Below are 14,421 nucleotides of genomic sequence, written 5' to 3' on the forward strand. Positions count from 1 at the left end.
CCCTGGTAACCACACGTACCCTAAAGGCAAAAACCTCTAAAGAAAAAAAGGAACAGAATGAAAATTATGCCAAAGAAGTATACCCTGAGGTGGCATATTTTGTTTTCCCACATTATCTATACACATAAACTGTCTGATACAATGTTATTAATTAGAAAAGGATACAAGTTTATTAAATAAAGGTGGTCCAAACAGATCTCAAAGAGAATGTAAAAGGGGAAACATTGTAAGAGTCAATGAAGTAAAAAGCCACTCTTTTGTCCCTTTCTTTTCTTTTTTTTAATAGTTTTTGCTATAGGACACGTGTGCTCACCAGAAAGAAAGAGACAAACAGAAAGCAAGAAATCACTCCCCAAGGGAGTTGGCCACGCCGGCACACACAACCAGCGTGAGTTTAAGCCACCAGGTCCAGGATTCAAACCACGGTCAAAGACATGGGAGTCCAGTGGCACAGCCATTACACCCCAGCTGATCCCTCTTCTGTCCCTTTCTAATCATGTGATTTAAATGTCAGTCTTGGGACCAGCAGATGGCATAATGGTTACATTGCTGGATTCCCACTTGGCCAACCATGGTTTGAGGGCCAGAAACCACCAGGCACATGTGCATGCGTACACAAAATCCCAAGACAAGAACAAAGGATAAGCGAGATTTCTCACTTTCTGTCTCTCTTTCCAGGGAATGCACACACCCTACAGCAAAAATCTCTTAAAATATATATATACATAAGTAAATAATAAATAGAAATAAATGGCAGTCTTGGTCAACTGTGGTAGCACAACAGTAACACACAACATTCTCCATGATTCTGACTGTCTGGGAAAGCACGGCAGTGGGAAGACCGTGTTAGGGGTGCCTCCCCCGACTCTGTCTGTCTCTCGCTAACGGAAGAAATAAATAAACAACAAAGTGACAAACAGTTTTAAGAGTAATTAAAAACTGGGTGAGTGGGTCAACAGGGGTGACATGGTCGTCAAGGTCACTGGATCCCACGTGGTTGGCTCTGTGGTTGAGTCCCAGACCCAGCAGCCTGAAAAACATGATGCGTGCATGTGTGTCCATGCCCAAAATCCCAAGAGGAGAATGGAAGAGAGAAGACTGCAGTATGGTCATCCCTGAGGGGTACTTTCTCGCTTTCCCTCTCTGTCCCCTATGAGCACACATGCCCCATAGCAAACTGTCCTATCAGCATATCAAAAAACAAAAAACTATGCCAGTTATTGGCATGGTGGTTAAGGCAGGTGCACAGTTCAAGTCCTGGACCTGGCAGCTTGAAAAACACACTGGGGATATGTGCACGCATGCCCAAAATCCTGACAGTAAGAAGAAACGGGGGAGACAGGATTATGATGACTATTTCCCATGAGGATGCTTTCTAACTAAGCTCCTTCTCTGGAGACGCGCACATGCCCTCTGGCAAAATTGGGGGGGGGAAACACTAAAAAAAGTAATTAAATACTATTCATTTAATCCTTTTCAACATATGAAATCTGAGAGAAACCTCAAATGCTCAGCAATTAATATCCAGAACACTAAACAATTTCTATTCCAAAGTCTTAAGTACCGCAGGCCTTTGAAGGCAGTTCAATTAAGCTAATCCTGCCAGAATCATTACCCAGCTTCATCTCTGGCAATTAGAACAAAGCACGCACTGTGGCTGCCATTCCATCCAGACAGAACACAACAGTCATCTCAAAGGCTTTTCCCCATCTCAGTCACATCAGAAAAGAAATACTGCTACTGGAAAACTTGAAGACTTCTAAGCGTTAAACATAAATGGAACCTTCCAAAAATTCTTAGATAACGTGTTTTATACATGGATTTCAATTTTTTGGGTACCAAAATAAACTTGTAATTTAATGCCATTTTTCCATTAACTTTTTGACGTTCCCTTGCAATGTATAGCTTATATAGTCTTTACACTCTGGGGAAGAAAAGTAGAGAAATGTAATATTGATGGAATTCATTTTCCCTTCTGGAAGAATTCATGAGAGTAACAAGGTCCTTCAGAATAGAGAGAATAAGAAATGTTCCATCAGAACCCACACATATCTGGCACGGTCGCAAGCCCCAAGATAACGTAATGCCCCAGCTTCTCAATCCATGTTACGAGGGAAGCAGTGACAACGAGGGATAAGGCTCTCCTGGTTTCCTGCAGCTGCTCCCACACTCCCCCTCTCTTCCTGACCTCTCACAGTTGGGGCTTTTTCAGGGTTCAGTCCTGGACCCCTATACCCTCACTCTTTTTTGGACTTTTGCACTTAGTACCGAAATGAACATAGGTAGCACATTAATACTTGTTGGTGTGATTTGTAACAATGGGAAGAAAATTAAAAGTATCAGCTCACATGGCCTATGAATCAGTATTTGTAACTTACTAAGAACTGGCAGTTGGACTCCCTGCCCTTACAAATACCAAAATATCTACAATTGGTTTCTAATGTACTTACTGGCGTCATCCATGAACTCAAAGTCTCCTCCCAGTTCAGAACTTGAAAAGTGATACTGATCTGGATCAGCCAGGGCGCTCAGTAAAATCAGCAGTACCACAGCATTGATGATCTGCAGAGAAAATAAGGAAAGTTAAGTAACCCTAATCTGATAATGGAAAAATTACAGGAGCCACATGGAAATGAACTACCACAGCAGCTTAACTTTCAACATCATGCCCTGCCCTCTGAGGAGGAGGAAAGGTTCCCACGGCAAAGCTGCCTGCCTACCTCCCAGCGGCCAAGAGCACAAGACTTGGGGCATGGACCACAGTGGGATTTCGTCCTGGGCCAGGCACCCCAGAGCAGTGAGCAAACTGCACAGAGAGGCAGCAGCCCTGACACCGGTGGCTAGAAAAGCACAAAAGCTCTCCAGTTGGCCCAGAACACTCTAATGAACTAAAAGTTAATAAGTCATCAAAGTAACACAAGTTCACACCACTGGATCTTTGAGATAGCCCAGTTTCACGTAATAAACGTGAGGACAGAAGTCTGACTACTTTATCCTATTTCCAAAATCCCTTCCAGAGGGCCTGGAGGGAGTCACTCCCACAAACATTAACGGACCATTTTGACCCAAAGGTAACAGGACTCTTCCTACATCCTATCCCTGGTTTACATCTTTGTGATATATAATAAGCCTCTTTATCTCTGTTAAAGTACCTTCTTTTCTGATTTCAGCAACCTTTCTTTTCCAGTCACCAATGTAAAACCTGTAAAACCCACATATAACCTACAAGCCCCAACCTCCACATGTTCCACCTTTTTGGGCCAGACCACTGGAAAACCTCTATGTTGGGGGCCAGCAGGTGGCATGGTGGTTAGAGGCACTGGATACACACATAGCCAACAATAGTTAGAGTCCTGGACCTGGCAGCTTGCTTTCTCACTTTCCGTTTCTCTCTCTCCCAAACTCTCCTCTTGTCAAATTAAAATAAATAAATAAATAAATAAAAATAAAGTTGAAGTAATAATTATTAAAAAAAAATTCCAAACTTTGTCTTCCAATCTCAAAATCAAATAAAAGAAAGCCTTGTACTTGATCACCCCAAAAAAGACATGTTTTGCCTCCTCTCTGGGCCTAGGTCACACATATTCGTGCCTAGAAATAAGCTGAATTGGGGTTAGCAAGTGGCATGGTGGATAAAAGTGCTGGACTCCCACATGGCCGACCATGGTTCGAGTCTCAGACCTGGTGGCTTCGTTTCTCACTTCCTCTCACTCTGTCTCTCTCTGATCAAACTGGAAAATAATAATGATAATAATAATAAAGTTAAATAAAATAATTATTTAAAAAAAGGAAATAAGCTGCGTTAATTATTTTTGCAGAGTTGGTTATTTCTGCCGTCCAAAATGCAAAGCTCCAAAGTGGCAAAGTCAGGATCAGATCTTTACTGAAGTACCATGTGATTCCTTTCCAGCCCAAGCCCATCACTCTGTCATCTGGATACTGCTGAGTCCCTTTCCCTCAGCTACTTCAAACTCGGCTTGTCAAGGTGGAAATCTTCTTTAACATTTCCCACCTCTGCTACTCTTTGTTGTTCTCTACCTTAAAAAAACAGCATCACCAGGGACAGCAGGTAGCATGGAGGTTAAAGTGCTGGACTCCTATATAGCCAAACACTGTTCTAGACATGGTGGCTTGAAACTCATACCAGGAACATGTGCATGCATACTCAAAATTCAGAGAGGAGAACTGGAGAAGGGACCGTGGAATGGCCATCCCCCCAAGGGATGATCTTTCTCTCTTTCCAGTGAGTGCATATGCCTTATAGAAAAAAGAAAGAAGAAAGAGAGAAAGAGATAGAGAAAGGAAAAGAAAGAGGGGAATCAAAGGGAGAGAAAAACAGCAACATGAGGGTCAGCCAGTTGCACAGTAGTTAAGGTGCTGGACTCTCACATGGTCGATGATGTTTTTTGAGCCCTGAACCTGGCAATTTGTAAAATCACACCAGGCAGCTTGAAAATCACACCAGGTGTATGTGACTACATGCCCATTCCCCCTGGGGATGACTTCTCACTTTCCTTGTGTGTGTGTGTGTGTGTGTGTATATCTTGGTAAGTGCATGTGCCTTGTAGAAAATTAATTTTAAAATACTAAAAAATAGAAAAGCAGACTAGATCATACAGAAAATAGAATCTCAGACGTGGAAGAGAAAAATCGCTGGCCTAGAAAAATCCACCACAAAAACTAAGAAAAAATGAGAATAATATATGAGAAATCCTAGATACCATCAAATGTCCAAACATCTGGATAATTGAGACTCATAAGGGCATTGATCATCTACTCCATGAAATCCTGTAGGAAAACTTTCCAAACCTAGAGAGGCACTCAAGGGGGGGAAAGGAATGGAAGACAACTGTAGACACCAGAGATAATGCGAGAAGAGGTGGGAAAGGGCAGAAGGTCAAAAATAGGGTATATAAATATATAAATATATATATATAAAAATATAAACTAAATAAAAAATTACTGATAACATGCATGATTAAGCCACTATGCAGTATATTCTGGATGGGAAATCACATTTTGTATGCTCTGATGATGCTTAGGGAATAAATGTAAATTAATAAATTTTTTAAAAGTTCCAGAAATAAAAAAAAAAACACACAAATTCTTGAAATTAAAAACAAAATGAATTAAAAAATACCTATCTGATGACTGCAGTAAACTATATAGCCAAAGCTAGGTGCTACTTTATAATATGTTCATTCTACTCACTGAGGTTTATGCCTAAAGTTAGACTTGTATTCATGGATATGTATATGTCAGCTGCGCTTGCTACTGAAAATATTTTGATGAATTAAGATCGTTTGTGGTCTCTCTCCGTTTTTCCAGCAAGTGCATGTGCCGTATAGCAAAAAGCTCTCCGGAAAAAAAAAAAAAGAAAAAAAAGAAATGGAAAATTATTTGTTGACGATAATATGTATGTTGATGTGATTGATTAAACCAATATACAATGTATTCTGGACGGAAAAATTACACTTTGTATGCTGTAATGATGTATGGTGAATGAATATAAATAAATAAATGTTAAATAAATAAATAATAAACAAAATAAATCATTATTTTTAAGAAAATATATCGGGAGCCAGACAGTAATGTAGCACTTTACTAGGCTAGGAGGGCTCTAGGTTCACGTCTGGACACCTCCCTGAACACTCTGGGCATGCACATGCCCATGATACAGGAATAGCTGGGGGTGGATCACTACAGAAGAACCCGACTGAGGGTGCCTGTCTTTGTCTCATTCGTGGACAAAATTAACTGGGCAGGAAAAAATTTTAAGGGGCATGCATGTGGTAGAGCAGCAGTAAAACACTCTACAAAGCAAACTCTTATGGGAAGGTTACTGGTTTATAGAAGGAGATCACTCTCAGTACACCAGACACACGTGTCCATGACCCAGGCTGGCTAGAGCCAGAGTTGGTGGGTCATGACATCGAGACCCTGTTGGGGAAGTCCTATCTACTTTTCACTCACTCAACTCATGAAATAAACTTAGAAATGTTTTAAGTACAAGTATATAGTGAAAATAGTTACCCTCCCTACAATGGTTATTAGAACCAATGCTTTCTTAAGACCAGAGATGGCATAATGGTTACATCACTGGGGTGCCACATGGCTGACTGCAGTTCGAGGTCCAGACCCAGCAGCTTGAAACCCATGCTAAGTGCCTGTGTGTGCATTCCCAAAATTTCAAGAAATGAATGGAAAAGTAATTGTGGGGCGTGGCCATCCTCCCTGGGGTGTGACTTCTCACTTTCTGTCTGTCTCTCCAGCAAGCACTTCCTTGTTTCTCTCCAAAGTTCAAGAACCTTCAGAGCACATTGTAAAGAGAATGTGATTAGCAAAATTATTTGGAAAAAACCTTTCAGAACATAAGTAAAGGCTTAAAGGGAGATATAGACTAGTCCCATCACTAGCACCATGTTTGGCAAGGATTTTAATCTGCTATCCTATCAAGTTTCCTTGGCATTTCATTCCCTCCATACACACATACACACACACACACACACACACACGCCCAAGGTGTTTTTCAAGCTGCCTGGTACAAGATTCTAACCTCAGAATCAACCACTGTGGGATACAACATCCTTGACTTCTAAGCCACCGACTAGTCCCCCTCGAGTGAAACCTTAAAGTGGGTTAAAGGGGCCGGCAGATGACATGGTGGTTAAGGCACTGGACTCCCACATGGCTGACTGAAGTCTGAGTCCCAGGCTTAGTAGCTTGCTTCCTCATTTTCTCTCTCTCTTTTTCTGGTCAGATTAAAAAATAATAATAAATAAAATTGTTCTATAATAAAAGAAGTAGGCTAAATAGAGTAAACAGGAACAGAATATGGAAAGGAGAGTAGTAGAACATGTGAATCTGGGTAAGGAAGTACAGGCAGATGCAGGGACCCTGTAGGGCTCTGTGATTCCATTAAGTCATGACATGATTTTCTATACAAAAACGTGTCATGACTTTCCCCACAACCCAATATTAACGACTGTAACAGTGGGGGATAGCAGATGGTATAATGGTTACGTGGCTGAAATCCCACAAGGTCAACTGCAGTTCGAGCCCTACTTGGTGGCTTGAAACTCACACTGGACACGTGTGTGTGTGTGTGTGTGTGTGCGCGTGCACACACACACATGCACCTGCCCAAGAACGCGGAAGGAGAATGGAGGAAAAGGGACTGCAGCGTAGCCATCCAACCCTGAGGGGTAGAAGCTCAGGCCAGTGGGTGTCACAGCATTTAAGCCTCCAGATCCCATAAGGTCAACTCCACAGTCCGAGTTCCCTACCTGGGGGCCTGAAAAGCATACCAGGTGTGTGTATGTGCATGTCCAAAATCCGAGAGGAAAATGGAAGAGGGGATTGACCCCTGGGGGATAATTTCTCACTTTCCCCTTCTGTCTGTCTCTCTCTGGTGAATGCATGTACCCGATGGCAAAAACCTTTAAGGAAGGAAGGAGAATTATGGAAGCACATGGCAACTTGGGGCTAAGGCAGGGTGACAGGAAGTAATGCTGCTGGTAGCATTTGGACAGGGACTGGAAAGCAGAAGACTGAGACCTGAGGGGGGAGGATAAGAACAATTCCAAGGATGAGCAGGGCCACTGGGATGGGCCTGTACTGAGAACAGCAAATGGTTCAATTTGGTTGGAACACAGGATACGTGTGGGAAATTGTTAAGGGACGGGACCAGGAGTACAGGATAGGCCCGATGGGGCCAAGTCCTCAAAATCAGGAGAGGGATTTCAGACTTTATTCCAATCATTAACAAAGACACCTTAAAGCTTTTCAAGGCAAGGTATGATGTGATCAGAGGCTGGATTAGAAGTACAATGCTATACGAAGGCCTCGGACTGAGAGTAGTAAGAGTTTTATCCATTTCATCTGTAATTCTCATGACAACTCCATGAGACGTCACCTTCCATGCTATCTGGAGAGGTTAAGTGACTACCTTAGGTTCTATCTGTAGGAGCACCACAGTCTGAACTCCAAGACCTTCCCATACAGATGTAGAATTATTAGAGACACTGTAACTGGGTGGCTACAGAGGAAAGGCAAGCAAAGAAAACCAGGACATCAAGCCTAGCTGACAGGCTATATCTTGTCATTATCAGAAAACCACAGGAGGGACTATGAAGAGGTTGACTGTAGGCACATCACACCAAAATCACTACAGTAAGATGTCCAAATAATTCAATTTTTTGTTTATCCATCTGGCCCCATCTGCCCTGTTTGTTTGCTTAGCTGAGCTCTGCCAGCCTGACACGCCTTTCTGCTCTCTGCTGCTGGGTCTCTGGAACACGTCACATGGCTCCTGACAGCAGAGTTCTAGCTACTGACTCAGGGGCCCTGGTTCCTATAAAGGGCTGCACCCTCACTGGTCTGGTAACTATCAATATCATATTCCACCCCAACCCCAATTCCGCACCCACACCTCTAACCCAGTGGCCCTCCTCTTCGTGTGCGCAACCACAGTTGGGCTGGAGCCACCACCCATCCAGAGGCAATTGTGTCTGAGAGACAGCCCAGGTGAAAGAAACAGGTAAAACTGATGTGATGGTAAACTCACTACACATCACAAACGACTCACTACCATGCTCTTTATTTTATTTCTTTTTATCATTATTATGTCTTCAACTTGCTATAGAACACACACACTCACCAGACAGAAAATGAAAAAGCAAGTCACCAGGTCTGGTCTTTGAACTGTGGTTGGTCATAGGAAAATTAACCTTAACCACCACGCATTACCACGCTCATTTAATCAGAGTACAACTTTCACCATACGAAGTCAGTGTGCAATACATCTCTACTGTATCAAGTTAACCCTCAGTTGCTGGAAGGGCATTTGGCACATCATAGATGGTAAGAATAAAGTAGAGGATACTGTGAGGACCTGGGTCTGTACAGAAAGGTGGGAGCAGGGATTGGCTACTTGGTACTGGTCAACACAGTCAGATGGAAAAGGTCAAATGAAGTCAAAGTCCCAAGAATATTGAGCAAAAAAGAACTCCCCAAAAGAGAAAAAGGGAATCAGGCAATCCTCAGCTCTTGAAGTGTCACCACAAATGAGAAATGAGAAGACACTAAGATTGCCAGGAAGGATTATGCAAGGACCACAGCTAATCTGTTAAAAGAGGGGGGCATTATTTATGTTCTCATTCGGTTAATGCTGTCTTATATTTGGGTTTTCTTTGTTTTAGTATGTCATGTACAAACTGTTCCTGTGGCATCACATATTTCTCCTTGCTCTTCACAAAGATTAGTTCCATATGTAAATGAGTTCAACTTCATCCAATTACTTAAGTGGTGTCAGACCTTTGTAAATTTTCCAGGGATCCAAAGTGCCTTTCACTCCTAAATCACTATATTTGTTCTACAGCAAATTGAAGAAATAAGAATATTAATAATAATAAATAAATAAAATAAATAATTACTTTAAAAAGAGCATGGTAGTGAGTCATTTGTGGCATGTAGTGAGTTTACCATATTTGTTTTATCTGTCCCTGTCATCTGGGCTGTCACTGTATCAGATCCCAAGTGAAGGGTTAAGATTTGCAGCTTCAATCTAAACAACTCAAAATATAATTTTGAATTTGTCATTTCTACTTTTTAAAATTCTCAAAAGAATCTTAAGAACACAGACCCATGATAGTAATTACAGAATAATCAGAAATTGACACAGAAAGTTGTATCCAAAAAAACAATCATAGTGACTTATAATGAAAATCTGAGGGGAAAAAAGCTAGAATGGTTAAATATTGAAGTTGACAAAATGCTATAAAACATTACAAACCATATTTCTTAAAAATGTTAATGACAATAATCATATATGTGAAATGAAAACCACAATACAAAAAGGTAATTAAGGGGGCTGGCACCAGGTGGTATGGTGGTTAAGGTGCTGGACTCCCACATGGCTGAACACAGTTCAAGTCCAAGATCTGGTGGCTTGCTTTCTCACTTTCTCTTTTTCTCTCTCACTGGTCAAATTAAAAGTAATAACAATGATAATAAATAATTTAACAAAAAGTTAATTGTAAGTCTGATTTTATTACTTGTATGTATAAATCACTGGCTAAACAAGACTACACCATATGATAGTTCTAAACCAAGTCATCGGTTTGCAAGTGACCTGAACCCTCAATGACTATGCGACCTTTTATTTTTCAGAATGTGCAGTGTGGGCATAATTAATTTTAGAATCAAGAGAAGTTGGGGCTGGGACCAGCAGTTAGCGTAATGGCTATGTCTCTGGACTCCCACGTAGTTCAAGTCCTGGACCCGGTGGCTTAAACTCACACCAGGCACGTGTGCGTGCGTGCCCAAGATCCCGAGAGAATGGAGGAGAAGGGATTTGAGGCATGGCCATCCCCCCTGGGGGGTTGATTTCTTGCTTTCTGTCTCTAATGTCTCTCTCTGTCTGGCGTGGCCATCCCCCCTGGGGGGTGATTTCTCGCTTTCTGTCTCTCTGTCTCTGTCTGTCTGGCGAGCGCACGCGCCCTATAGCAAAAGCTCTCGCAAAAAAAAAAAAAGAGAGAAGTTGGGGCCAGCACGTGGCATGGTGGTTAAGGGCAATGGACTCCCACATGGCCAATAGTGGTTCTAGTCCCAGACCTGGTAGCTTGCATTCTCACTTTCTCTCACTTTCTATTTCTCTATCATTCTGGTCAATTAAAAAATAATAATAATAAAAAGTTAAAAATAATTATTTGAAAAAGAATCAAGAAAAGTCATATAAAACTTAGATTTTTTCTATTTAAAATTTATAGATTTTATTATTAAATCTGATTCTCTAAAGAGAAACAGTATGGTAGATAAATGAGTTCATAAACTAGCGAGGCAATGGTACAGTAACACAATTGGACCTACAAGGTAAAGGTCCTGGGTGTGCATCCAATCCAGGATCTTTTTGGCACATGGCATGGGTTGGCTGAGACTGGGGATGCTGTCAGTCTCTGTCTCTCCCATAGAAGGAAAAAACAATCTTAAGAAAAGCCAGCAAGAAATCACCCCCCAGGGGGGATGGTCACGCCGCAATCCCTTCTCCATTCTCCTCTCGGGATCTTGGGCACGCATGCACACGCACCCGGTGTGAGTTTTAAGCCACTGGGTCCAGGACGCGAACCGTGGTTGACTACGTGGGAGTCCGGCGACATAGCCATTACGCTAACTGCTGGTTCCCTTAACAGGCAACTTTTTCAAGTGTATTGTAGGAGGACAGCAGGTGACATGGCGGTTGTGATGCTGGACGCCCACATGGCTGACCACGGTTCAAGTCTCAGACCTGGTGGATTGCTTTCTCACTTTCCCTTTCTCTGGTCAAATAAAAAAAATAATATATATATATTTTTTAAGAAACTACACTTAAAAAAAGTATTATAGTGGGGCCAGCAGGTGACATAGTGATTGATTAAGGCACATAGCAGACTGAGTGGGATTCAAGTTCCAGACACCAGTGGCTTGAAAATCACATGTGCACATGCGTACATGCTCCCCTCCCTAGAGAAGGAATTCCTGCATGGCCATCTACCTGGGGGTGACTGCTCACTTTCTCTCTCTCCTTCTTTCTCCCTCTGCTGAGCACAGGCATCTTATAACAAAAAGTTTAAAAAAAGGGATCAGCAGATGGCATAATGGATGTGTCTCTGGACTCCCACATGGCTGAATGTTCAAGTCCCAGACCTGGTGGCTTAAAACTCACTCTGGGTGCCAGTGCATGTGTGCCCAAAATCCTAAGAGGAAAATGGAGGAGAAGGGACTGCAGCATGGTTATTCTCACTGGGGGAAGGGAGAAGGGTAATTTCTCACTTTCTGTCTCTCTGGCAAGCATGCATGCTCTATAGGAAAAATCTCTCTCAAAAAAAAAAAAAAAAAAAGTAACTAAACTGAAATATAAAGTGTAATCTCGGCTCAGCCAAGCGGCATGATGGTTAAGGCTGCTGGATCCCACATGGCCAACCACACCAACATGCTGAAACACGTGCCCGCATGCCCAAAATCCCAAGGGAACAATAGGAAGGGACTGTAGCAGGGCATTCCCCACTGGGAAGTGTTTTCTCACTTTCTCCCCACCTTTTCCCACATTAGCGCACACCCCTACAGCAAATAAAATTTTTAAAAGTGTAATCTTTGGGGCCAGTAGGCGACATGGTGGTTAAGGTACTGGACTCCCACGTGGCCAGCCATGGTTCAAGTCATGGACCTGGCGGCTTAGTTTCTCACTTTCTCTCCCTTCTTCCCCTCCCCCCTGTCTCTCTCAGATGAGTACACATGCCCTATACCAAACTGTAAAATAATAATAAATTGCGACTAGCAGATGGCATAATGGTTACGTCGCTAGACTCCCACATAGTCCACCCTGGTTCAAGCAGCTTAAAACTCACTCCAGGCATGTGTGCGTACATGACCTAAATCCCTAGAGAAGGGATTGTGGCATGGCCATCCCCCTGGGGGTGATTTCTTGCTTTTTGTCTCTCTATTTCTGGAGAGTTCATGCGTCCTATAACAAAAACCTCTTAAAAATAATAATAAAATTTTTTAAAAGGTATAAACTGCTTAATTTTTATTTTACTTCAAGTGAAATGGATAGAGCAGTTTACAACTCTTCAACAACTCCTGTCACAGCTCCAAAAGCTCTGAAAGCCTCAGGAGTTGGAAGAGGGGCAAACAGTGAATCAGCTGTTGGGGCCGACACATTATTTGTTCATGGGCATCCTTTAGAAACAGTAAGATGGCTCCCCAACAGGGAGTAGGGTAGAATTATGACCTCTTCCTTCTTGGGCAAGATTGAAACTTGACGAAACAAACAGGTCACATATTTAGTTCAACATAACACACACTAGGTCAGTAGGTGGCCTGGGGGTAAAGGTATTGGATCCCAGCTGCAGGGTTCAAGTCCTGGACCTGGCACCTGGAGAATCACTCTAGGCATGTGTATGTGCTCAAAGTCCCAAGAGGAGACTTGGAGGAAAAGGGATTGTATTATGGCATGCCCCGGGGGGAGGGGGAGTGAGTTCTCTCTCTCTCTCTCACACACACACACACCCTATAGCAAAAAATAAAATAACTTTCATTGTATCATGTTTGCTTACAAGTCTTTAATAATTCACTTTACTGCCTACAGAATAAAATCCAAAACCTTTAGTCTAGTATTTCAGTCTTTTACAATCTGAAATAGTAGAAAAAACACTCAGCAATAAGGTTATATAAGTACCATGAATCACCTCATTTTGCCCTGGAATTATATGCCACATTATAGAAACTGACAGATGGAAAGAAACTACTAATTTTACACAAGCACATCGGCACCTATTGGGGCCCAACCAGGAGCTGTTTTGAAGGCTAAATAAGAAAATATGTAAAAGCCCACCGAAAACTATCAATCATTCCACAAATGGAGGATATCTGTGTTACTATCTGCGACCCAAGCGAAAAATCAGTAGCTGTAACAGCAAAATTTCTCAGGATACAAAGAGAACACAAAGCTGTGACTTTCAAAGTAGTTGATTTCTGAAAAACAAACAAACAAACAAACAAAAAGCGGGTCATAAACTGAGATCAACTACCCTCTGACCCTTGCACCCTTTATAATGTGATATATGACCAACTACCATATGAAGTGTCTGGTAACAAGAGGCATTCACTGTGTATTTGCTGAAGTTCCTAAAATATAACTGAATGAGAAAAAGAATGTTGGGACCAGCGGTGGCATGGTGGTTAAGGCGCTGGACACTCCCACATGGCTGACCATGGTCTGAGTCCCAGAGCTGGTGGTCTGCTTTCTCGCTTTCTCACTTTCTCTCTCTCTTTCTGTGTGTATCTCTCTCGAGTCAAATGAAATGAATGAATGAGTAAAATTAAATAATTATTTAAAAAAAAAAGAAAAAGAATACTATGGGGCCAGCAGGTGGAGTGGTGGTTAAGGCACTGAACGTCCACATGGCCGTCCATGCTTTGAGTCCTGGACCTGGAGGTTTGCTTTCCTACTTTCCCTTTCTTTCTCTCTGGTCAAATTAAACAAATAGCAATGGTAATAAATGAAATAAAATAATTATTTTTCTTTAAACATTTCTGTATACTTTTAAGAATTGTCTTATTTAACTTCATTTTTAAAAATTTGATCAGAGAAGGAAGAACAGAGTAAGAGAGAGAGCAAGGGAAAGTGAGAAAGCAAGCCACCAGGTTCAGGACTCGAACCAGGGTCAGCCATGAGGGAGTCCAGCACCCTTAATCACCATTTGGGACCAGCAGTTGGCATAATGGCTATGTCGCTAGACTCCCGTGTAGTCAACTGTGGTTCGCGTCCCGGACCTGGTGGCTTAAAACTCACACCAGGTGCGTGTGCATGCGTGCCCATCCCCGCTGGGAGGTGATTTCTCGCTTTCTGTCTCTCTGTCGGGTGAGCGCACGCGCCCTCTGGCA

At 42.3% G+C, this 14,421-nt stretch overlaps 1 protein-coding gene across 1 annotated transcript in view; it reads right to left on the reverse strand.

The window, feature by feature from the left end:
- Positions 1 to 14,421, reverse strand: part of LAPTM4B (lysosomal protein transmembrane 4 beta) — a 71,410-nt gene that overhangs the window by 47,240 nt on the left and 9,749 nt on the right. The window contains 1 exon segment of the mRNA XM_014592061.1: positions 2,451 to 2,562. Coding sequence (XP_014447547.1) covers positions 2,451 to 2,562 — 112 coding nt within the window.

This window comes from Tupaia chinensis, unplaced genomic scaffold (assembly GCF_000334495.1).
Source record: "Tupaia chinensis unplaced genomic scaffold, TupChi_1.0 Scaffold000646_1, whole genome shotgun sequence".
In the NCBI taxonomy this organism is placed as follows: Eukaryota; Metazoa; Chordata; class Mammalia; order Scandentia; family Tupaiidae; genus Tupaia; species Tupaia belangeri.